The sequence below is a fragment of the Sus scrofa genome, chromosome 9 (genome assembly GCF_054392235.1).
Source record: "Sus scrofa isolate SSC_HxYL_T2T_F1_AM1 chromosome 9, Sscrofa_HxYL_maternal_Yorkshire_Landrace_v2.0, whole genome shotgun sequence".
Lineage (NCBI taxonomy): Eukaryota > Metazoa > Chordata > Mammalia > Artiodactyla > Suidae > Sus > Sus scrofa.
The window spans coordinates 121914236-121939491 of NC_139391.1; the positions used below are offsets into that span (position 1 = coordinate 121914236).

Here is a 25256-nt window from a genome sequence, read left to right on the forward strand (position 1 = left end):
AAAGAAAATTATAGGCCATTATCTTTGATGTACATCGATACAAAAATTCTTAAAATTCTAGCCAACTGAATCCAACAACACATAAAAAATATCATACAGCACAATAAAATCAGATTGATCTCAAGTTCACATGGATGGTTGAATATACAAAAATAAAATCCATGTAATACACCACATCAATAAAAGAAAAGTAAAACACAATCATCTCAATAGATGCCAAAAAAGCATTTGATAAAATTCAACATCCACTCATGATAAAAACTCTTATTAAAGTGGGTATAGAGGGAACATATCTCAACAGAACACAAGCTATTTATGAGAGACCCACAACCAACATAATATTCAACAGAGGAAAGCTGAAAGTCTTTCCACTAAATTCTGGAACAAGATAATAATGCTCACTCTCACCAAATGTATATAGTCTCAAAAATGACTATACTTATCCAAGGCAACCTATAGATTCAATGTGATCCCTATCAAATTACCAATGGCATTTTTCATAGAACAAAAAATTGTTAAATCTGTATGGAAACACAAAAGACCCTGAATACCCAAAGCCATCCTGAGAAAGAAAAATAGGGAGGAAGAATCAGACTCCCTGACTTCAGACTATACTACAAAGCTACAGTCATCAAAACAGTAATGGTGCTGGCATAAAAACACAAACCCATGTACATACGGTCAACTAATCCATAACAAACGGGGCAGGAATATACAATGAATAAAAGAAAGTCTCTTTAATAAATGGTACTGGGAAAACTGGATAGCTACATGTACAAGAATGAAATTAAAATACTCTGACATCATACACAAAAATAAACTCAAAATGGATTAAAGCCCAAAATATAAGATCAGGTATTATAAAACTCCTAGAAGAAAACATAAGCCTGTAGCTCTCTGATATAAACCACAACAGTATCTTACCAGATCCACTTCCTAGCGTAATGAAACAAAAAAGAAAAAAGAAAAAAACCAAACCTAATTAAGCATAAAAGTTTTTGCATAGCAAAGGAAACCATAAACAAAATGAAAAGACAACCCACAGAATGGGAGAAAATACCTGAAAATGAAGCAACTGACAAGAGATTAATTTCCAAAATATACAAACCCCTTCTGCAACTCAATATCAAGAAGAACACCCAATCCAATAAAAAAATGGGCAGAAGATCTACATGGACATTTCTCCAAAGACAAGATCCAGTGGGCCAAAACACACTTGAAAAGATGTTCAACATCACTACTTATTAGAGAAATGAAAATCAAAAGTACTATGAGGTACCACCTTACACTAGCCAGAAGAGCCATCATCAAAATGTCTACAAACAGGAGTTTCCACTGTGGCTCAGCAAGTCAGCAACTCAACTAGCATCCATGAGGATGCAGGTTCAATCCCTGGCCTTGCTCAGTGGGTTAAGGATCCGTCATTGTCATAGCTGTGGCACAGTCCTGCAGCAACAGTTCCAATTTGACCCTGAACCTGGGAACTTTCATATGCCACAGGTGCAGCACTGTCAAGAAAAAAAAGTCTATAAACAATAGCTGGAAAGAGTGCAGAGGAAAGGGAACCTTCCTACACTGCTGGTGGGAATGTAACCTGGTGCAATCACTATGGAGGTCCCTCAGAAAACTAAATACAGAACTATCATATGATCCAGCAATCCCACAGCTAGGCATCTATCCAGAGAAATCCATGAATTCAAAAAGACACATGTGCCCCAATGTTCACTGTAGCACCATATATGACAGCCAAGACATGGAAGCAACCCAAATGTCCAATGACAGAGGAATGGATAAAGATGATATGGTACAATGGAATATAACTCAGCCATAAAAATGAATGAAATAATGCCATTTGCAGCAACACGGATGGACTGTCATACTAAGTGAAGTTAAACAGTAAAAGAGAAACAGCATATGCTATCACTTACATGTGGAATCTAAGAAAAGGATACAAATGAATTTATTTGCAGAACAGATACAGACTCACAGACTTTGAAAAACCTGCAGTTACTAAAGGTGACAGGTTGGAGGGAGGGATGGACTGGGGCTTTGGGTACTGGGATACGCACTATGAGGTATATGGAATGATTGGCCAACGGGGACCTGCTGTATAGCACAGAAAACTCTATCCTATATTCTGTGGCAATCTATGTGGGAAAGTAATCTGACAGAAAATGGATGTGTACATATGTACAACTGAATCATTTTGTTGTATAGCAGAAATTATCACAACATTGTAAATCAAGTATACTTCAGTAAGACTTTAAAAAAAAAAAAAGGGAAAATTAAAAAAAGACATGGAAACAACCTAAATGTCCATCAATAGATGAGTGGATTAAGATGTGACATATACATACAATGGACTACATAAAAAAAAAATACTGCCATTTGTAGCAACATGAACGGAACTAAAAATTCTCATTAAGTCAAATGTCAGAAAGAGAAAAACAAATACCACATGATACCACTTATATATGGAGCCCAAAATATGGCATAAATGAACCTATTTACAGTGCAAAAACAGACTCACAGACAAAGGGAAGAGACATGTGGTTGCCAAGGGGGAGGGGGAGGGATTGGGGTGGACAGGGAGTTTGGAGTTAGTAGATGCAAACTATTACATTTAGAAAGGAAAAACGACAAAGTTCTACTCTATAGCACAGAGAACTATATTCAATCTCCAGGACAGACCATGTCAAAAAACAATATACCAAAAAACATATATATAGGTATAACTGAGTCGCTTTGCTGTAGAGCAGAAATTAACACAACATTGTAAATCAACTGTATTTTAATAAAAAATTAACAAGCAAACTTAAGTCATATCAATCACCTTTTCCAAACACAATACTATAAGGCTAGAAATCAAAAAAAAAAAAAACAAAAAAAAAACACAAAAACATAGGGACTAAACAAAATGCTAATAAGTAATCAATGGATCACTGAAGAAATCTAAGAGGAAATTAAAAAACACCTAGAAAAATGAAAATGCAAACATAATGATCCAAAATTTTTGGGATGCAGCAAAAGCAGTTCTAAGAGGGAAGTTTATAATGATAGATACAAGGCTACCTCAGGAAACAAGAAAAACGTCAAATAAACAACCTAATCTTACACCTAAATCAAACAGAGAAAGACGAACAAACAAAACCCAGTTAGCAGAAGGAAAGAAATCAAAGATCAGAGCAGAAATAGAGGCTAGAAAAAACAAAAGATCAGGAGTTCCTGTTGCGGCTCCACAGCAATGAACCCAACTAGTGTCCATGAAGATGCGGGTTTGATCCCTGGCCTCACTCAGTGGCTTAAGGATCCAACATTACCACAACTGTGGCATAGGCTGCAGCTGCAGCTCCAATTCAACCCTTAGCCTGGAAACTTCCATAGGGCATGAGTGCAGTCCTTTAAAAAAAAAAAAAAAAAGCAGCAATGAAAATAAAAGCAGGTTCTTTGTAAAAAGAAACAAAGTTGATAAACTTTTAGCCAGACTCATCAAGAAAAAAAAGAGCCAAAGAGGGCTCAAATCAATAAAATTAGACATGCAAAAGAAGTTATAACTGACACCACAGAAATACAAAGGATAAGAGACTACTACAAGCAACTATGTGCCAATGCAATGGACAACTTAGACAAAATGGACAAATTCTTACAAAGGTCAATCTTCGAAGACTGATCAAGGAAGAAACAAATTATGAAAAGACTAGTCACAAGTACTGAAATTGAAAGTGTGGTTAAAAAACTTCCAAAAAACAAAAGTCCAGGGCCAGATGGCTTCACAGATGAATTCTATCGAATATTTAGAGTCAAAAAAATTGCAGAAGAAGCAACACTCCCAAACTCATTCTATGACACCAACAACACCCTGATACTAAAATCAGAAAAAATATACCACAAAAAAGATAACTATAGGCCAATATTTGTGATGAAGATAGATGCAAAAATCTTCAACAAAATACCAGCAAACCAAATCCAACAATATATTAAAAGGATCATATACCATGATCAAGTGAGATATATCCTAGGGAAGTAAGGATTCTTCAATATCTGAAAATCAACCAGTGTGATTCACTATTTTATCAAATGGAACAATAAAAACTATATAATCATCTCAATAGGTTCAGAAAAGGCTTTTAACAAAATCCAACATCCATTTATGATTTAAAAACCCCCCAGAAAGTGAGCACAGAGGGTAAATACCTCAACATAATCAAGGGCATGTATGACAAACCCACAGCTAACAGCATCAACAATAGTGAAAAGCTGAAGGCATTTCCTCTAAGATCTGAAGCAAGACACGGATGTCTATTCTTGCCACTTTTATTCAACATAGTTTAGGAAGTCCTTGCCATGGCAATCAGACAAGAAAAAGAAATATAAGGAACCCAAATAGGAAAAAAGAAGTAAAGCTGTCACTGTCAGCAGATGACATGATGCTATACATAGAAAATCCTAAAGGCATCACCAGAAAACTACTAAAGCTCATCAATGAATTTGGTAACTTTTCAGGATAAAAAATTATTACGCAGAAATCTCTCACATTTCTATACACTAACAACAAAAGACCAGAATGAGAAATTAAGGAAACAATCTGATCTACCATCTCATCAGAAAGAATAAAACCTAGGAATAAACTTACCTCAAGAGGCAAAAGATCTGTATTCTAAAAACTCTAAGATTACACAGATGGAAAGATACACCATGTTCTTGGATTGGAAGAATCAGTATTGTTAAAATGACCATATTATCCAAGGCAATCTACAGATTTAATGCAATCTCTATCAAATTACCAATGACATTTTTCATAGAACTAAAACAAAAAATTTTTAATTTCAATGGAAACACAAAAGACCCCAAATAACCAGAAAAATCTTGAGAAAGAACAAAGCTGGAGGAATAATGCTCCCTGACTTCAGACGGTACTACAAAGCTACAGTAGTCAAAATAGCACAGTACTGGCACAAAAACAGAAGTAAAGGTCAACAGAACAGGATGGAAAGCCCAGAAATAAATCCATGGACTTAAAAATCAATTTCTAACAAAGGAGGCAAGAATATATAAAAAGTCTCTTCAGCAAGCGGTGCTGGGAAAACTGGACAGCTACATGTAAAAAAAAAAAAATGAAACAAAAATGAAATTGAAACATTCTCTAAAACTTTATACAAAAATAAACTCACAAAAACACCCTTTGGCATAAATCACAGCCCTATTTTTAGGAACCATATCCTAGGGTAATGGAAATAAAAACAAAAATTAATAAATGGGACCTAATTAAACGTAAAAAGCTTTTGCACAAGGGAAACCATAAACAAAAGGAAAAGACAACCAATGTACTGGGAGAAAATGTTTGCAAATGATGCTTCCAAAAAGGATTAATTTCCAAAATATACAAACAGCTCATACAGCTTAATATCAAAAAAGCAAAGAATCCAATCAAAGCACGAGCTAAAGACCTAAACGGACATTCCACCAAAGACAAAATACAGATGAACAACAGGCACAGGAGTAAATGCTAAACATTGTTAATTATTAGAGAAGTGCAAATCAAATTATAATGACGTATCACCTCACACAGGTCAGAATAAATATTATCAACAAGTCTACATATAATAAATGCTGGAGAGAGTGTAGAGGAAAGGGAACACTCCTAGACTGTTGGTGGGAATGTAAATTGGTACAACCACCATGGAAAAAAACATGGAGGTTCTGCAGAAAACTGAATAAAGAACTCCCATATGATCCAGCAATCCCATTCCTAAGCATATATCTGGACAAAACTACAATTCAAAAAGATACATGCAGTCGTATGTTTACAGCAGCACTATGTGCAATAGCCAGGACATGGAAACAACCTAACTGTTCACCAACAGATGAATGGATTAAGATGTGGTATACGTGCACAACGTACTACTCAGCCAGAAGAAAGAATGAAATAATGCCACTTGCAGCAACATGAATGGATCTAGATATTATATTAAATGAAGTCAGAGAGAGGCAAATATCATATGCTATCACTTTTATGTAGACTCCTAAAAAATGATACAAATGAACTTATTTAGAAAGCAGAAACAGACTCACAAACATAGAAAGCAAATTTATGGTTACCAAAGTGGATAGCAGGGGAAGGGGGGGTAGATAAATTAGGAATTTGGAATTAACACATACAAGCTATTACATATAAAATGGATAAATGATAAGGACCTACTGTATAGCACAGGGCCTCAATATCTTGTAATAACTTATAATGAAAAGGAATCTGAAAGAGAATACATATACACATACACACACACACACATATAAATGCATACATACATACATATATATATACACATACACACAGATTTGGAATGGTAATAGCAATACCTTCTTCGTGAATATGGTCGTCATTAAGAAGTTGAATAGTTTTATTTATTTGTATGTTTTGTAAAAAAAGGTACTGACGGAAATTTCAAATCTTTCCATGTATACATAAAACATACAAATTTTTACTAATGTAAAGTTATCCACAAATGAATGAGAACTCCAAAGCATAATTCATATATATAAAGCATCACTTATATGTATTCATATATATATGTGAAATCAAATAACTTTGCTCTTCACTTTGAAACATAATACTGTAAGTTAACTATATTTCCATTAAAAAATAGAAAAAATACTGAAGAAATTAAGAAAGCCTACAGATAGTAATATAGATTATAACAAGGGACTAGAATCTATAAAGAGCCAATAAAATTAGACAACTCAACCGCCAAGATGAAAACTGAGCTAAAGGTAATAAATAGTCAAATAAATAGTGCAGAAGAATGCATAAGTGATCTGGAAGACAGAATAATGGAAACCATCCAACTGAAAAAAGAGAAAAATGAAAAAAAAAAAAAAAAGACCTACGGGATAATATAAGGCATGCCAATCTATGCAAGATAGGGATTCCAGATGGAGAAGAAAGAGAAAAGGAGATTTAAAACATATTTGTAGAAATTATGGCTGAAAACTTCTCAAAACTAAAAAAAGAAACAGCTATCCAGCTACAGGAAACAAAGGATCCCAAACAAGATGAACTCAAACAGGTCTACACTAAGATATATTATGTTAAAATGGCAAATGTTAGAGCATTCTAAAGGCAAGAGAAAGACAAAGAGTAAGTTATGAAGGAACCCTCCTAAGGCTGTCAGCTGATTTTTCTATAGAAATGTTGCAACCCGGAGGGACTTTCCTTCAAAGTCCTGAAGGGAAAATCTTGCAACCAAGGATACTCTACCTAGCAAGATTATCATTTAGGATAGAAGAAAATTCTTCTCTGCATAGAAAAGAATAATCCATAGTAACCAGAAAATTACAATTGGGTAATAAATCACTTAAATAAGAGAGTACATAGATTAAAGAAAAAACTTTTTGTGAAAAGGGTTATAACTCAAACATCTTCTGATGTTGAGTAAACATGAAGATGTCAAAGAGGACATCAAAATCACAAAACATGAGGGAGAAGAGTAAGAAAGCGATTTTTTTTTAAAAGACTGTATCTAAAGCAGAAAGACTAAACAACATGTTACTAAAAAAAACAATGGGTTGGGACAGGGGAGCAAAGGATCAAGATGGCAGAAAAGTAAGACATGGCGCTCACCTTCTCCCACAAACACATCAAAATAAAAAAATATTCTACATGTAGAATGATTCGCACAGAACATCTACTGAACGCTGGCAGGAGAACTTAAACCTTCAAAAAGAGCAAGAAACCCTCCACATAACCGGGTAGAACAAAAGGAAAAAAAAGAGAGAGGGCAAAGGAATAAGGACAGAACTAGCATTCCTAAGAGGGAACTATTAAAGAGGAAAGGAACCCACAACCTGGGAAGCCACCTAAACAACAGGGAGATCAGCCGAGACACAGGGACCTCACTATCGAGGAGAAAACCACAGCAGCTGGACTGAGAAGAGCAAAGTAAAGTGAGAGCTGAGCAGACCATCTTAACCACTGGCCCGAGACAACACAGTCTGAGATGTTCTGACAGGGGCTAGATGTTGAGACTCAGGCTCTGGAGGTGAGTTCTGGGGAGAGGACTAGGGTTGGCTGTATGGAGAGAGCCTGAGGGGCTAGGAATCAGTGCGCCATAGGATGGGAAGCAGCACAGCACAGCCAAAGGATCCAGGGAGGTCTGGGCCTGCAGGAGAGGTAAGTCGCCATTGTTGGGGAGAGCAAGAGAAGGAGGGGCAGACTACCATAGAAATGTATTTTCCTGCACAGATGTGGATTCTCAGAGGGCAAGACACCTCTGGTGCAGGCTATAGGTGGCTGGGCACTTCTTGTGTGGGCTAAGGGCAGTGGGGGGCTAAGTGCAATGCAGCAGCTCTTGTGTGATCTACAGGCAGCAGGAGAAAACCACAGCAGTCATCTCAGACACCAGAGGGGGATGTGGCCTGCCACTTCTAGGGGTCTGTGAACAAGTACCACCTGGCCCCAGTCAACTAAGAGTTCAACAAAGAACAGGACACTGCAACTGAGCACCACCCATTGTTGCCCTCACTCCCTTGCTGCTGCCACTGCCAAATGCTCCTGGTGCTGCCTACATGTGACAGATCACTACCACTTCCCAGGGCCCTGCAACCAGGAACAGCCTGTGCCACCTTGCCACAGGTCCCTGCCACTGTCAAGGGCCCAGCAACCAGGCACTGCTCCAGGCTTTGCCCATTGCCTCCATCTCCCTGGAAGCGCACACAGCACCATAAAAATAAAAGGTAAGTGTTCACAAAACACCCAGGGGTGCTGCTGCCTATAAATAGCCCTCCAAAACTACAGTAGTTGTCTTCCCTAAACTTACGGAATAAGAAAAATATAAGCAAAGGGAAAACGCTCAGGAACCATTCCCAGTTAAAAGAACAGGAGAATTCACCTGAAGCAGCAAACAATGAAACAGACCTCTGCAGGCTAACAGACATTGAGCTCAAAAAGGAGATGGTGAAAATACTGAAGGAATTAAGAGTAGATGTGAACGGTAATGCAGTTTACTTTGGAAAGGAGCTAGAAAATAGAAGGAGGAGCCAAGAAAAATGAGAAAGTTCATTTGCAGAGATGTAGGCTGAGTTAAAGGCATTGAAGAGCAGAATGGATAATGCAGAGGACTTAATTAGGGACTTGCAAGGTAGAATAGTGGAAATCACCAAGCCAGGACAGCAGACAGAAAACCAAATGAAAAAGCATGAAAGCAATATAAGACATCTATGGGATAATATAAAGTAGGCCAATCTACGGATAATAGGGAGTCCAGAAGGAGAAGAAAAAGAAGAGGAGACTGAAAATATATTTGAAGGAATTATGGCTGAAAACTTTCCAGAGCTAAAGGAAGCAGATATCCAGATACAGGAAGCACAGAGGGCCCCAGACAAGGTGAACCCTAACAGGCCCACACCAAGGCATGTTACAATAAAAATGGCAAAAGATAAAGAGAGGATTCGAAAGGTAGCAGGAGAAAAACAAAGAGTTAATTATAAATGAACCCCCATAAGGCTACCAGTTGCTTTCTCTGCAGAAACACTACAGGCCAGAAGAGAGAGGCAAGATACACTCAAAGTTCTAAAAGGGAAAAATCTGCAGCTTAGACTACTCTACCCAGCAAGAATAGCATTTAAAATAGAAATAAAGAATTTCTCCAACAAACAAAAACTGAAAAAGAGTACAGCAATACTAAACCCATTCTAAAAGAAATGCTGAAAGGGCTCCTCTAAATAAAAAAGAAGAAGTAATAGGATGGAGGAATGCACAACTGGAAAGCAATCACTTAAACAAGCCAGTACACGGATCTAAAAGAAAAAAAAAAAAAAAAGCTATTGTAAAAGCAACGATAAACACAAGGAACAGGAAAAGGGCAAACATGAAGATGTTAAAAAAGGACGTCAAAATCATAAACTGTGGGGAGGGGAAGTAAGAAAATCTAGACTCTTATTTTTTTTAGAATGTGTTTGAGCCTATATGACTATCAGACTAAAGCAAGCATATATAGGAAGGAGTTAACATCCTTGAAAAACAGGGCAACCACAAATCAAAACCAAACATGACATCCACAGAACCTAAAAAGAAGAGGAGGCAAGCGTAAAATAAACGGAAATCATCCAACCAAAAAAGAAAGGAGCAAAGGAGAAACATTGAATCAACTGGAAAACAGGGTTTAAAATGGCAACAGGGGGAGTTCCCGTCATGGCGCAGTGGTTAACGAATCCGACTAGAAACCATGAGGTTGGGGGTTCGGTCCCTGCCTTGCTCAGTGGGTTAACGATCCGGCATTGCCGTGAGCTGTGGTGTAGGTTGCAGACGTGGCTTGGATCCTGTGTTGCTGTGGCTCTGGCATAGGCTGACAGCTACAGCTCCGATTAGACCCCTAGCCTGGGAACCTCCATATGCTGCGGGAGCGGCCCAAGAAATAGCAAAAAAAAAAAAAAAAAAAAAAAAGTCAATAAATACACATTTATCAATAATTACTTTAAACACCAGTGGACGGAATGCTCCAATCAAAAGACGCAGAGACACAGATTGGATAAAAAAGCAAGAGCCTACAATATGCTGTCTACAAGAGACTCACCTTAGGACAATGGACCCATACAAACCGAAACTGAGAACCAGAAATCAACCTCAGGAAAAGAAATGAGAAAACACTGACTACAAAGACTAAACATGCTACTAAATAACCAATGGGTCAATGAGGAAATCAAAATGGAAATTAAAAAATACCTCGAGACAAATGGTAATGAAAACACAACCATTCAAAATCTATGGGATTCCGCAAAAGCAGTGAATGCTTAGAGGTAAGTTAGTAGCAATACAGGCCTTCCTCAAAACAAAACAAGAAAAATCTCAAATCAACAACTTAACTTAGTACCTAAAGAATCAGAAAAAGAGGAACAAACAAAAACCTAAAGTCAGCAGAAGGAAGGAAATCATTAAGATCAGAGAAGAAATCAATAAAATAGATTCAAAAAACAATACAAAAAAATATCAATAAAACCAAGACCTAGTTCTTTGAAGGGGTAAACAAAATTGACAAACCTCTGGCCAGACTCACCAAGAAGAGGAGAGAAAAAAACTTAAATCAACAAAATAAGAAATGAAAACGGAGAAATCTCAACGGATATTGCAGAAATACAAAATACCATTAGATGATACTATGAACAATTATATGCCAACAAATTTGACAACCTAGGAGACATGGACAACCTTCTAGAGACCACATTAATGAAAGAAAAGTCAAAAACCACATGATCATCTCCATAGCTGCAGAAAAAGCATTTGACAAAGTCCAACATACATTCATGATAAAAACTCTTACCAAAGTGGGTACAGAGGGAACATACCTTAACATAATAAAAGCCATTTATGACAAACCCATAGCAAATATATACACAGTGGAGAAATCTGAAAGCCTTCCTGCTAAAATCTGGAACAAGACAAGGATGCCCATTCTCACTTTTACTCAAGATAGTATTGTAAGCCTAGCCACAGCAATCCAACAAAAGAAATAAAAGGTATCCAAATTGGGAGAGAAGAGGTAAAATTGTCATTCTATGCATTTGACATGATACTATTATATAGAAAATTGTAAGGACTCCACACAGAAACGACACAAACTGATTGACGAATTCAATAAAAGTAGCAGGATACAATATCAACATTTAGAAATCGTTGATCCAAGGCGACTTTCTGAAATTATGCTCACAGATGACCTTATAAAGAAAAAAAAATCTAAGTGGCTGAAGAACATGTGAAATAATGATTCAATAATATATTTTTTATGTAAATCCAGACATGCCTACATTAGATGCGCTACTAAGTAAGTGGTTCTAACGTATTCTATCATAAATGCTATTCCTGTATATTAAGAAAAATTTCAGTAAGTGAGGTTTGTAACTACATAGTAGGAGAAAAATCTTGAGGTTTTTGCTAGGGCAGCAACACCATTTTTAAAGTAGATTATTAGAAATTTCATAAGTAGTTTCAGGAACACAATAACATTCCATAGTCTCTTCTGTGCTAATGGAAAACCAGTTGGTGTATTTTCAAGAGAATTAAATAACTAAAGCTCCCAAAGAACTTGCTCTCTTCTGAAGCTAAGGAGAAAATAGGAACATAAAACTTTGCTTAGTTAATGTATAGTAGTGTAAAAATAGAGTAAAGGTAGAGTTTAGAATGTTGAGTTCAAATTACATAATATGGTAAGTTTCATTACAGTTTGGGCACTTAGGTGAACTTGTAGCAGCTGTTTAGATTTGATATTTAGTAATCTTAAGGTTATTGAATTTCTTAGATTTGTATTTCTAAAATTGCCTCTTACCTAAGTAACCTTTTGGGGATGAATGTTTCATTCAAAAAAGTATGCCATAATCTCAAAAACAAACAAAACCAAAAAACCAGTGGGTCAATGAGGAAATCAAAGAGAAAATTAAAAAATACTTTGAGACAAAGAAAATATCACCACACAAAATCTATGAGATGTTGCAAAAAGTCCTAAAAATTTAGTTTACAGCAATACAGCTGTTCCAAAAAGAAACAAACCAAACTCAAACAACCTAACCTACCACCTAAAAAAATTAGAAAAAGAACAAAACCAAAAGATAGAAGAAAGCAATAATAAAGATCAGAGAAGAAATTAAAAAAGAATTTTTAAAAAAGTCCATCAAACCAAGAATTGGCTTTTTGAAAAGACAGACAAAAATCAACAAACACCTGGCCAGGAGAAACAAGAAGGAAGAAGAGGGCCCAGATAAACTAAGTAAGATATGAAAGAGGAAAAATAACAACTGATACCACATAAATACCAAAAAACCCTTGGAGAATCACTAGGAACAATTACATGTCAACAAATTGAACAACCTAGAAGAAACGGACAAGTTTCTAGAAACATATAGCCCACCAAAACTGAATCAAGAAGAAATACATAATCTGAATAGGTTGATCACTAGAAATTAAATAGACTATTAATTTAAAAAAACTCCCTGCAGGCAAAAGTCCAAGACCAGATGGCTCACTTGGGAATTCTACCAAATATACAAAGAACTTATCCTGATCCTTCACAAACTCTTTCAAAAGACTGAAGATGATGGAACACTCTCAAAGTCATTCTATGAAGCCACCATCACATCGGTAACAAAATCAGACAGACACTACCAAAAAAAGAAAATTTCAGGCCAATACCTTTGATAAATATAGATGCAAAGATCCTCAACAAAATATCAGCCAACCAAATCAAACAACACGTAAAAAGGATCATATGCCATAATCAAACTGAATTCATTCCAGGATCACAAGGGTAGTTCAACATATGCAAATCAATGTAATAGACCACACTGATGAAAGAAAAGACCCCCCCCCCGCCCAAAAAAGTCATCTCAATAGATGCAAAAGCATTTGATCAAATTCAATATCCATTCATGATAAAAAAAAAAATCTTACCAAAGTGGGTATAGAGGGAACATATCTCATAATAAAAACTATTTATTACAAACCCACGGCAAGCATAATACTCAACAGTAAAATGCTGAAAGCCTTTCTGCTAAATTCTGGAACAAGAAAAGGATACCCTCTCACCACTTCTACTCAACATGTCCTAGCCACAACAATCCAACAAGAAAAAGAAAAAAAATCCAAGTTGGAAGGGAAAAGGTAAAACTTATTATATGCAAAAAAACATGACACTCTATATAGAAAATTCTAAAGACTCCACACAAAAACTCTAAGAAATGATTAATGAATTTAGCAAGGTGGCAGGATACAAGATTAATATACAGAAATCGGCTGCATTTCTTTAACAATAAAGTATCAGAAAGTTTTAAAAAAAACTTTCAAAACCACATCAAAAAATATGAGTTCCCTAGTGGATCCACGAATGAAGTATCTGGCATTGTCACTGCTGTGGTAGGCTGAATCCCTGGCCCTGGAAATTTTGCATGCCACAGAAATGGCCAAAAGAACAACAAACACAACCAGGAATAAATCTAACAAAGGAGATCAAAGACTTATATACCACGAACTATAAAACATTGATAAGGAAACTAAAAAATGATTCAAAAAATGGAAGGCCATCCCATGTTTTTGGACTGGAAGAATTACTGTAACAAAAATGCCATACTACCCAAACACTCTACAGACTAACTGGGATCCCCTATTGGCTTCCTCATAACATTTTTTTTACAGAACCAGAACAATTAATCCTAACATTTATATGGAATCACAAAAGACCCAGAGTTGCCAGAGCAATCCTGAGGAAAAAGAACAAAGTTGAAGCCATAGGCCCCCAGACATCAGACAACACTACACAGCAGCAGTAATCAAAACAGCACAGTACTGGCACAAAAAAGAGACAAAAAGCAATGGAATGGAACAGAGGACCCAGAAACAAATCCATACACCTAGAGTCAATTAATCTTTGACAAAAGAGGAAAGAATATATACAATGGCGAAAAGACAGTGTCTTCAGCAAGCTGTGTTGGTAAAGATGGATAGCCACATCTAAATCAGTGAAATCAGAATAGTTCCTCACACCCCACACAAAAATAAACTTGAAATGGATCAAAGACTTAAATATAAAACTTGAAACCATAAAATTCCTGTAAGAGAACATAGGCATAACAGTTTCCAACATAAATCAAAGTGATATTTTTAGCTCAGTCTCCCAAAGCAAAAGAAAAAAATAAACAAATAGGACAAGGTCAAACGTATAAACTTCCACAAAGCAAAGAAAACCTATAAATAAAAAGACAACCTAAGGACTAAAAGAAAATATTCACAAACAGCAGGACAGACAAGAGCTTAATTTCCAAAATATATAAACAGCTCACACAACTCAATAACAAAATAACAACCCAATCAAAAAGTGAGCCGTTACTCTAAAAAGAAAAATCTCATCAACAACTTAACCCACCACCTAAATGACTCAGTAAAAGAAGAACAAACAAAACCTAAAGTCAGCAAAAGGAAGGAAATCCTAAGAATCAGAGAGGAAATCAATAAAATAGAGATTCAAAGAACAATAGAAAAAAATATCAATAAAACCAAGACCTGGTTCTTTGAAAGGGTAAACAAAATTGGCAACCCTCTGACCAGCCTCGCCAAGAAGAGAAAGAACTCAAAATAAGAAATGAAAAAGGAGAAATCTCAATGGACACTGTAGAAATACAGAAAACCGTAAGAGAATACAATGAACAATTATATGCCAACAAATTTGACAACTTAGAAGAAATGGACAACTTTCTAAATACTTACAGCCCACCAAAACTGAATCAAGAAGAAACAGATCAGGAGTTCCTGTCATGGTGCAGTGGAAACGAATCTGAGTAGGAACCATGAGGTTGTGGGTTCCATCCCTGGCCTTGCTCAGTGGATTAAGGATCTGGTGTTGCCGTGAGCTGTGATGTAGGCTGCAGATGCGGCTCAGATCTGGTGTTGCTGTGGCTCCAGCGTAGGCCAGCCACACCTGCTACAAACTAAAACAAGACAAGGATGTCCACTCACCACTTTTATTCAACATTGTATTAGAAGTCCTAGCCACAGCAGTCTGACAAACAAAAGAAATAAAAGGTATCCAAATTGGAAGAGAAGAGGTGAAATTATCACTCTATGCAGATGACATGGTACTATATATAGAAAACCCTAAGGATTCCACACAAAACCTACTCAAATTGATCAATGAACTCAGCAAAATAGCAGGATACAAGACTGACATTCAGAAATTGGTTGCATTTCTGTATACTAACAATGAAATATTAGAAAAGGAATATAAAATACAATAACTTTTAAAATCACACTGCAAAAAATACCTAGGAATAAACCTGACTAAGGAGGTGAAAGACATGCTGAGAACTATAAAACATTAATCAAGGAAATCAAAGAGGATTCAAAGAAATCGAAAGATATTCCATGCTCCTGGACTGGAAGAATTAATATCATTAAAATGGCCATGCTACCCAAAGCAATCTACAGTTTCAATGTGATCTCTATCAAACTACCCATGACATTTTTCACAGAACTAGAACAATCAATCCAGAAATGTATATGGAATCATAAAAGACCCAGAACTGCCAAAGCAATCCTGAGGAATGAAAACCAAGCAGAGGGCATAACTCTCCCAGACTTCAGACAATATTACAGAACTACAGTAATCAAAACAGTGTGGTTCTAGTACCAAAACAGACATATAGACCAACGGAATGGAATACAGAATTCAGAAATAAACCCAGACACCCATGGTCAATTAATCTTTGACAAAGGAGGCAAGAATATACAATGGGAAAAATTAGTTCCCATTATGGCGCAGTGGAAACAAATCTGACTAGGAACCATGAGGTTGTGGGTTCAATCCCTGGCCTCACTCAGTGGGTTAAGGATCTGGCATTGCCATGAGCTGTGGTGTAGGTCACAGACTCAGGTCAGATCTGGTGTTGCTGTGGCACAGGCTGACAGGTGTAGCTCCGATTAGACCCCTAGCCTGGTAACCTCCATATGCTGTGGGTGAAGCCCTAAAAAATAAAAAAAAAATAAAAAATAAAAAGGGAAAAAGAGTCTTTTCAGTAAGTGGTGCTGGGAATACTGGACAGCCACATGTAAATCAATGAAACTAGAACACACTCTCACATCATTCACAAAAATAAACTCAAAATATCTTAAAGACTTAAACATAAGACCCCTAGAAGAAAACATAAGCAAAACACTGTCTGACAACCATACAAATGTTTTCTTAGGTCAGTCTCCCAATGCAACAGAAATAAAAACAAAAATAAGCCAATGTGACCTAATCAAACTTACAAGCTTTTGCACAGCAAAGGAAACCATTAAAACAAAACAAAACAAAACCTATGGAATGAGAGGACACGGTTGCAAAGGGTGCAACCAAGAGGGCTTAATCTCTAAAATATACAATTTATACAACTCAACAGCAAAAAAACAACCCAGTTGAAAAATGGGCAGAAGACCTGAACAGACATTTCTCCAAAGAAGATAAACAGATGGCCAAGAGGCACAAGAAAAAATGCTCAACATCACTAATAATCAGAGAAATGCAAATCAAAACTACAATAAGGTACCACCTCACACCAGTCAGAATGGCCATGATTAACAAGTCAACAAATAACAAATGCTAGAGAGGGTGTGGAGAAAAGGGTACCCTTCTTTACTGTTGATGGGAATATAAATAGGTACAACCACTATGGAAAACCACCATGGAAACCATATGACCCAACAATCCCACTCCTGGGCATATATCTGAACAAAACTTTCATTGAAAAAGATATATGTACTCCTATGTTCGTTGCAGCACTATTCACAATAGCCAAGCCACGGAAACATCTCAAATGTCCACTGACAGATGAACGGTTTAAGAAGATGTGGTATACATACTCAATGGAATACTACTCAGCCAAAAAAAGAACAAAATAATGTCATTTGCAGCAACATGGATGGAACTAGAGACTCTACTACTAAGTAAATCAAAAAGAGAAAGACAAAGACCATATGCTATCACTTATATCTGGAATCTAATATACAGCACAAATGAACCATTCTACAGAAAAGCAACAAACTCATGGACTTGGAGAACAGAGTGTTTGCCAGGGGGACAGGAGTGGGATGGACTGGGAGTTTGGGGTTAGTAGTTGCCAACTATTGCATTTGGAGTGGATAAGCAATGAGATGCTGCTATATAGCACAGGGAACTATATTAGTCAGTTGTGATGGAACATGATGGAGGATAATGAGAAAAATAATGACTGGGTCACTTTGCTGTACAGGAGAAATTGACAGAACAATGTAAATCAACTATAATAGAAAATAAAAACCTAAAAAAATTTGTTACTCCAAAAAGGAAAAAAATCAAAATCCAAACTCAAAATATATTTTGTATCAGGTAAAAATTCATGTTCTTACTAATAAAAACTAGATAATCTACTTAATAGAAATATTGGCAAAGCACAGTATGAAATTTCATATAAAAGAAATAACACATTCCTTATACGCTTTTGAAAAGCAAACTCAAATTCACTCCTAATGAAAGAAATGCATATTAAAATACTTAAATATTTGCAGTATACATTATTCTGGAGAATATGAGACCAGAGTGTTTTTCCTACACTATTTTGTGGGGTACAAAACTGGTGTAACCTCCTTGAAGGGTAGATTGATAACGTGTTTTTAAAAAAAAAATTAGGAGTTCCCATTATGGTTCAGTGGCTAACAAACCTGACCAGGAAACATGAGGTTACAGGTCTGATCCCTGGCCTCCCTCAGTGGGTTAGGTTGCAGACGCAGCTTGTATCCCATGTTGTGTGGCTGTGGTATAGGCTGGTGGCTATAGCTCTGATTAGACCCTTAGCCTGGGAACCTCCAAATGCTGCAGATATGGCCCTAAAAAAAATAAAATAAGTAAATAAATAAAATTTATGATTTCTTTCATATGTCCAAAAAAAAAAAAAAAAAGAAAAATATAAAAGAAAAAAATAAATGAAAAGGAAAACAACTCAAATGTCAATAAATTCATTAAATTATGAAAAACTTGCCAGGTCATATTACAACACAAGAAAATCAAAATGAGAACGATGTGTGAAGTATTTCCAAAATGCGTGTATATTATCTAAACATTATATTTTATATAACATTACATATCTCTAATGTATAATACAGATAGACATGAGTTATGCAGAAAATTTGTGGTAATACTTAAAAATGTTTAACAGTAGTCACATTCATAAGGTGAGATCGAGAAAGAAATTTTTTTATGTTTGCATTTTTAAATAAATTCATATATTGTTTTTGTGGTAAAAAAAAAAAAGGTGGGCAGAAGACCTTAACAGACCTAAGCAGACATTTGTTTAAAGACAGGTGACCAGGAGTTCCCGTCGTGGCGCAGTGGTTAACGAATCCGACTAGGAACCATGAGGTTGCGGGTTCGGTCCCTGCCCTTGCTCAGTGGGTTAACGATCCGGCGTTGCCGTGAGCTGTGGTGTAGGTTGCAGATGCGGCTCGGATCCCGTGTTGCTGTGGCTCTGGCGTAGGCCGGCGGCTACAGCTCCGATTCAACCCCTAGCCTGGGAACCTCCATATGCCGCGGGAGCGGCCCAAGAAATAGCAACAACAACAACAAAAGACAAAAAGACAAAAAGACAAAAAAAAAAAAAAAAAAAAAAAGACAGGTGACCAAAAGACACATGAAAAAAGGCTCAACATCACTAATTATTAGAGAAATGCAAATCAGAAATGTGAAATCACCTCACACAAATCAGAATGGCCATCATCAAAAAGTCTACGAATATTAAACGCTGGAGAGTGTGAAGAAAAGGGAACCCTCCTACACTCCTAAACCTGGCCTGGTGCAGTGGGTTAAAAGGATCTGGTGTTGCTGCAGCTGTGGTGTAGGTCACAGCTGTGGCTCAGATTCAATTCTCGGCCCAGGAACTTCCATATTCTGTGGGTGCAGCCATTAAAAAATAATAATTTCAAATAATAATAAATAATAAAAACAAAAATAAACCAATGGGACTAATCAAACTTACAAGCTTTTGCACAGCAAAGGAAACCATTAAAAAAAAAAAAGACAACTTACAGAATGGGAAAAATTAGTCTCAATGGGTGCAAGAAAAAATGCTCAACATCATTAATTATCAGTGAAATGTCCACCAAAACTACAATGAGGTACCACCTCACACCAGTCAGAATGGCCATGATTAACAAGTCAACAAATAACAAATGCCGGAGAGGATGTGGAGAAAAGGGTACCCCTCCTTTACTGTTGGTGAGAATGTAAACTGGTCCAACCACTATGAAAAACAATATGGAGGTACCTCAGAAAACTAAACACAGAACTACCATATGACCCAACAACCCTACTCCTGGGTATACATCCAAACAAAACTTTCACTGAAAAAGATACAGGCACCTGTATGTTCACAGCAGCACTATTCACAATAGCCAAGACATGGAAACCACCTAAATGTCCATCGACAGATAAATGGATTAAGATGATGTGGTACAAATACATGATGGAGTACTACTCAGCCATAACAATAAAATAATGCCATCTGCAGCAATAGGGATGGAACACAGAGACTCTCATAGTAAGTGAGGCAAATCAGAAAGAGAAAGAAAAAGACCGTACGATATCACTTATATCTGGAATCTAATTTGTGGGACAAATGAACCTATCTACAGAAAAGAAACAAACTCATGGACATAGTGAACAGACTTATGGTTGCCAAGGGAGAGGAAGAGGGAGTGGAATGGACTGGGAGTTTGGGGTTAGGTAGATGCAAATTATTGCATGTGGAGGATGAGCAAAAAGGTCCTGCTGTACAGCACAGGAACTATACCTAGTCACTTGTGATGGAACATGATGGAGGAGAATATGAGAAAAAGAATGTGTGTATATGTATATTGACTAAGTCTCTTTGATGTATGGCAGAAACTGACAGAGCACTGTAAATCAACTATTAAAAAATCTTTAAAAAATAATAAAAAATTAAAAGTATATACATGTACACATTATATATATATACCAAATCACTTTGCTGTACACCTGAAACAGTATCATAGTTCAATTAAAATTCAAGTATTGAAAGACATCCAGTGGATTCAGCCTCCAACCTCATTCCTCACATGTCCAGCGATCATATCCCCACCTCTAGAGATGTCCAGTTACTAGTTTCCTGTTTAGCCTTTCGGAAATTTTTGCCTGTAAAATACATGTATACACCCCCTTGTCCACGTTTTTTCCTTATGCCCCCTTTTTATATTTAACAATATTATCTTGGAGATCTTTCCATATCCATATGTTAAAAAGCTTCTCTATTTTTTTGGTTGCGAATATTCCACTATATGGATGTGAGAGGGTTCAAGAGACACCCCCTCAAAATATGGCTCCTTGCCATATAGACCATTTCAAAAAAAAGGAATTTGAAAAACAGCAAGTGCAGGAAGGACTTTCTGATCTTCCTCAGAAAGAGATCATAAGACCTATACCCCAGGTCTTATGATATAGATCCCCTCCCTATACCCCAGGAGGAAGAGGGAAATGAAAAAAGAATCCTTATGTCTGAAGCCTGAGGGACACTGAGAAGAATCTGAATTATAAATCTTGCTAGTCTCCCTTAGTTGTCTACACTTAGCTTACACCTTTTGTCGTATCACATTTTCCCATGACTTTCTAGGCTTCATCAACCTAGTGAAAAACCATAGGTTTAACTGCTTCTTTGGGTCTTCCTTATGAAGGGTCCTTTGTAAAACTTACAAATTTGTATGCTTTTCTCTTGTTACAAGGCCCCCAGCTGAGAACTTAGAAGGGGATAAAGAAGTTACTTTTTCCTCACCACAGATGCTTCATGATTTATTATCCTGTGATTTATCGGTGGACAGATAACCATACTTCACCAGTTACAAAAACAATGCAAACAGTGAATAATGTCCTATGTAAATCATTTCATATATATTTCTATATATCAGCAGGATAAATTCTTGGAAGAAGAATTGCTTGGCCAAAAGGTATTTTGAAATGATCACTGACCTAAATTTTTTTAGCATGAGTTGTCCAGTAGTAAGACAGTAGACTCTTCACTGTCACATGTTTACATGGTGATGGTTTACAGTTCTCACTGAAAATATAGGCATGGTGTGTACAGGCCACTAGAAACTCGTCTCTCCCAAACCAGAGCTAATATTATATGTTAATTAAACTGCAGCTATGGAAAATGATGATGGCTTCTTATAACTGCTGTTTAGAAAATACATACATATATATATATATATATATACAGCATTATACAGAAAAACTGAAAATGAGAATACTAGACTGAAAAGATTTTTTTTCAATTTATTTTTTAAAAAAGATAAACTAAGCATCTTCAATGCTGAAAGTCTCATGGGGAAATACAACAACTCTATTATCTTTTTGGAAATAAGACAGCATGAGTGAAATTTCAATACTGATTTGAAACATGACTGGGTCAAATGAATACCGTGGTCACTGTGGCTTGAAATGAGCAACATGGAAAGGGGGCTTTGACAAGGCTTTGAAGGACTGACAGAATTCTGATACAGATGGGAGGTGGGGAAGGGAGAGAAGGTGATGTCTGTCCAAACCTAAAGAAAAAATGAACAAGATTACAGTTGTAAGGTCAGGGGACATCATTCTGGCTTTCTCCAGTTGCTCTTTTTCTCCCACAACTGGGAGAAAACATCCTTGCTTTTCACTGCAGCTCCTTGCTGAAAGGAAGCTTTGACTCTTGTGCCATTGAGTTATACTCCCACTGCCCGTCACTGTTGCAATCATCTACCACAGCCCCCACCATTCCCTTTCATTTTTCATTCACTGTATCCTGGGCCCACTGTCATTCTCTCCAGTATTCTTCCTGTCTTAATTCCTGGTGATTCCAATATATATGAACTTATACCCTGATCTCTCCATTTCTCGAACTCTTTCCCTCCAGTGGTTTTTGTCCTCCATTCTTCTTCACCTATTCACTTTCATGCCCCAGGTCTTTCATTACCAGTAAGTGCAAGCTTTCTATCATCATCATCATCATCATCACCCGAGGCACGTGGAAGTTCCCGGGCTAGAGACTGAATTCGAGCTACAGCTGCGGCTACACCAGATCTTTAATTTGCTGGCCAGGGCTCGAACCCATGCCTCTGCAGCGACCCGAATCACCACGGTTGAATTCTTAACCCACTGCATCAGAGCAGGAACAACAAGCATTCTATTTAATAACTGCGTTAATTCTCTATCACTTCTTTCCAGCTTGCTCCTTCTAACACCCAATAACAGCCACTCCGGGACTATTATTGGCTAGGGAGCACTTCAAGTTAACTAGAAGAATGTAATTCCTAATTTTACTTAATTTTATTTAATTAAAAATTTTAAAGAATTTAAAAATTTAAACAACCAAGGTAAATATCAAGTAACTGTTTTGATACTACATTTTCCATTTCAATGGTGGAAAATTTAGCATCCGAACTAAGATGTACTGTAAGTTTAAAATACATACTTCATTTTAAAGATCTATATTTAAAAAAATAAATATATCCCTTTACAGATTACATGTTGAAGTAACAGTATTTTGGATATACCTATTAAAATATTTCAATAAAATTAATTTCATCTTTTAATTTTTAAACGTGACCGCTATAAAACTTTAAATTACATATGTGGTTGGCATTTTATTTCTACTGGACAACGGTATTACAGATAACTCTTCAAGTTCCTGAGACCAAAAAAACCGAACACTAGTCACCACCTCTTGCCTACACAGCTCCAGCAATTCTCTCTCCTACATTTTCCCCACTCTACAGAATTTTTCCCTTTAACACAAAAACATGCAGTTACTTCTGCCACGTTAAAAATACACACACACAAAACACCTGTTCTTAACTCATCTCCTCTCCAGCTACCGACTCCCTTTTCTGCTCCCCTTTGCAGCAAAACGTCTTCAAATGCTCATCTCCAATTTCTTTCCTCCCGCTGTCTTGAACGGTTTCGCCCCTACTACGCAAAAAAACAACTATGATCAAGGTCCCACCAACTTTCTCACTACTAAACCCGACAGGCAACTATCGGCCCTTTTTAAAATTGATTTTGAGCAGAGTTGCCTACTCCCTGATCTTGGAATGCTTTCAGGCCACCACGCTCCTTCCTCGCTCTGCTCCTTTGAAGTCTCCTTTGCTCCGTTCTCTTAACACTGGAGTCCCTAGGGCCTCATTCCTCGGACTACTTCTGTCTCCACCTACATTCCTTAAAAAATGGAGTCAATCTGCAGCTTTGAACCCCACTTAGTTATAAGCGAATACCAAATTTAAAATCGCAGCTCAGCCCTCCCCTTAATCAGACAGAAGGGAAGTGGGGAGAGGGAGAACACTGACACGGGTCTGCACTGGACGCTACAGGTGGCAGAATGGTGGGCGACTCGCAGGTTTGGAGGTTCAGGGGAAAGAGGAGAGAGGGTATAAACGCGTGGGCCAGACCTGCCGGACGGTCCGCAGCAGAAAACCCAGCATGGAAGCCGCCATATTGTCCGCCGCAAGCGGCAAACCGCTGCAACTTTATTAACACAGCCGGAAACAGCGGACACGAGGGGCGGGGTCTGGGCCGCAGGGGGTGGGGTCTTTAGCGTACCGGCAGAAGGGAGAAGTTATTGGATAGGAGTTCTCGCGGTATTCAACGGAATTTGGGAATTAACAATCTGGAAGCGGAGTTGTGCTACTGACCGTGGAGGCTGACGCTCTTCACCTGTTCCTCTCAGATTCTTTACACAACCTCTTAAATTAACTGTGTCCCCACCCACCTCCATTTCTTTCCCCTACTCCCACCTGCCAGTTCATTCATTATCACTAGTTTCTGTTTCTCAAGTTCTCTCGCTCAACTTGCTTCTCCTGTACCCGCCATTAGTTTATTTGCCAGAAACCTAGAATTATGGTCAGCTCTTCCTCTGTTATCCCTTACGTAGATTTTGCAGGTATCTCCTTTCTCTCCGCTATATGATGAGAATGATCAAGTTGCTAATGGCAATGCTACAATTCCCATTTATATGTCTAGGGTTTAAAAAATAAATTTTAAAAATACAGTTTGCATATTGGAGCTTTAGGTGAAAAGGGCTTAAAACATTTGGGGGTTTTTCAGGTGGAGGGGAGCCTTGGCATTTAAAACTGCTGTTTTCAGTCTGTAGGTCAGAGAACTTTGAGTTCAGTTTCATAGCAAATGTCCTTTGTCTGGAATAAACTCTGAGGTGCCCCTTTGTGCGGATGTAAGGCAAGTACTACCCACCTACCGTCCTGGTGAAAGAATATCAAGGACTGTATCTTAGTGGGACCTGTATTTTAGATGTGTTGATTGATGAAGGAGGAGTTGCCTGTGTGTTACTTATATCTGCATCATTGAACAGGAATCTTGTGGAAAGGGAAGATGAGTACATACTCCTTTTTTTTTTTTTTTTTTTTTTTTTAAGAAGATCAAGTTTATTGGGACATAGCTAACGGACTGGGGAGACACTGACTGAGACCAGCTGGCAGGAAAGGACAGCATAAGCCCCTATCATAGCAGAAGCAGAAAATTCTTGAACAGGGGTCAGGCAGCCACCTATTCCTAATTCTAGCCCATGTAATGCCCTTCTCTCTCCTCCCCACAGTTGAAGGTCATTTTCTGCAATTGTAATAGGGAAGAACCTATGTATTCTATTAAAAGTTAATCACTGAAGGGATGTTACTTATAAGCTAAAATTACACATAATGGTCCATCTCTGGTGACCCT

The 25256-nt window shown here is 37.3% G+C and overlaps 1 protein-coding gene across 2 annotated transcripts in view; it reads right to left on the reverse strand.

Moving 5' to 3' along the window:
* The window catches only part of MRPS14 (mitochondrial ribosomal protein S14), a 39280-nt gene extending 15251 nt beyond the window's left edge, over positions 1–24029 (reverse strand). The window contains exons 1-2 of one of the 2 annotated variants that reach the window (XM_084977745.1): positions 23975–24029; positions 15242–15462 (exon numbers count right to left, since the gene is read on the reverse strand). Coding sequence is in view for 1 of the 2 variants with exons in the window: in XM_013989625.3 (XP_013845079.2) it covers positions 23975–24019 (45 nt within the window). In the remaining variant the exon portion in view is untranslated. The remainder of the gene's footprint in view (positions 1–15241; positions 15463–23974) is intronic. The other variant, XM_013989625.3, reaches the window with a different exon arrangement.
* Between the last annotated feature and the right edge of the window lie 1227 nt (positions 24030–25256).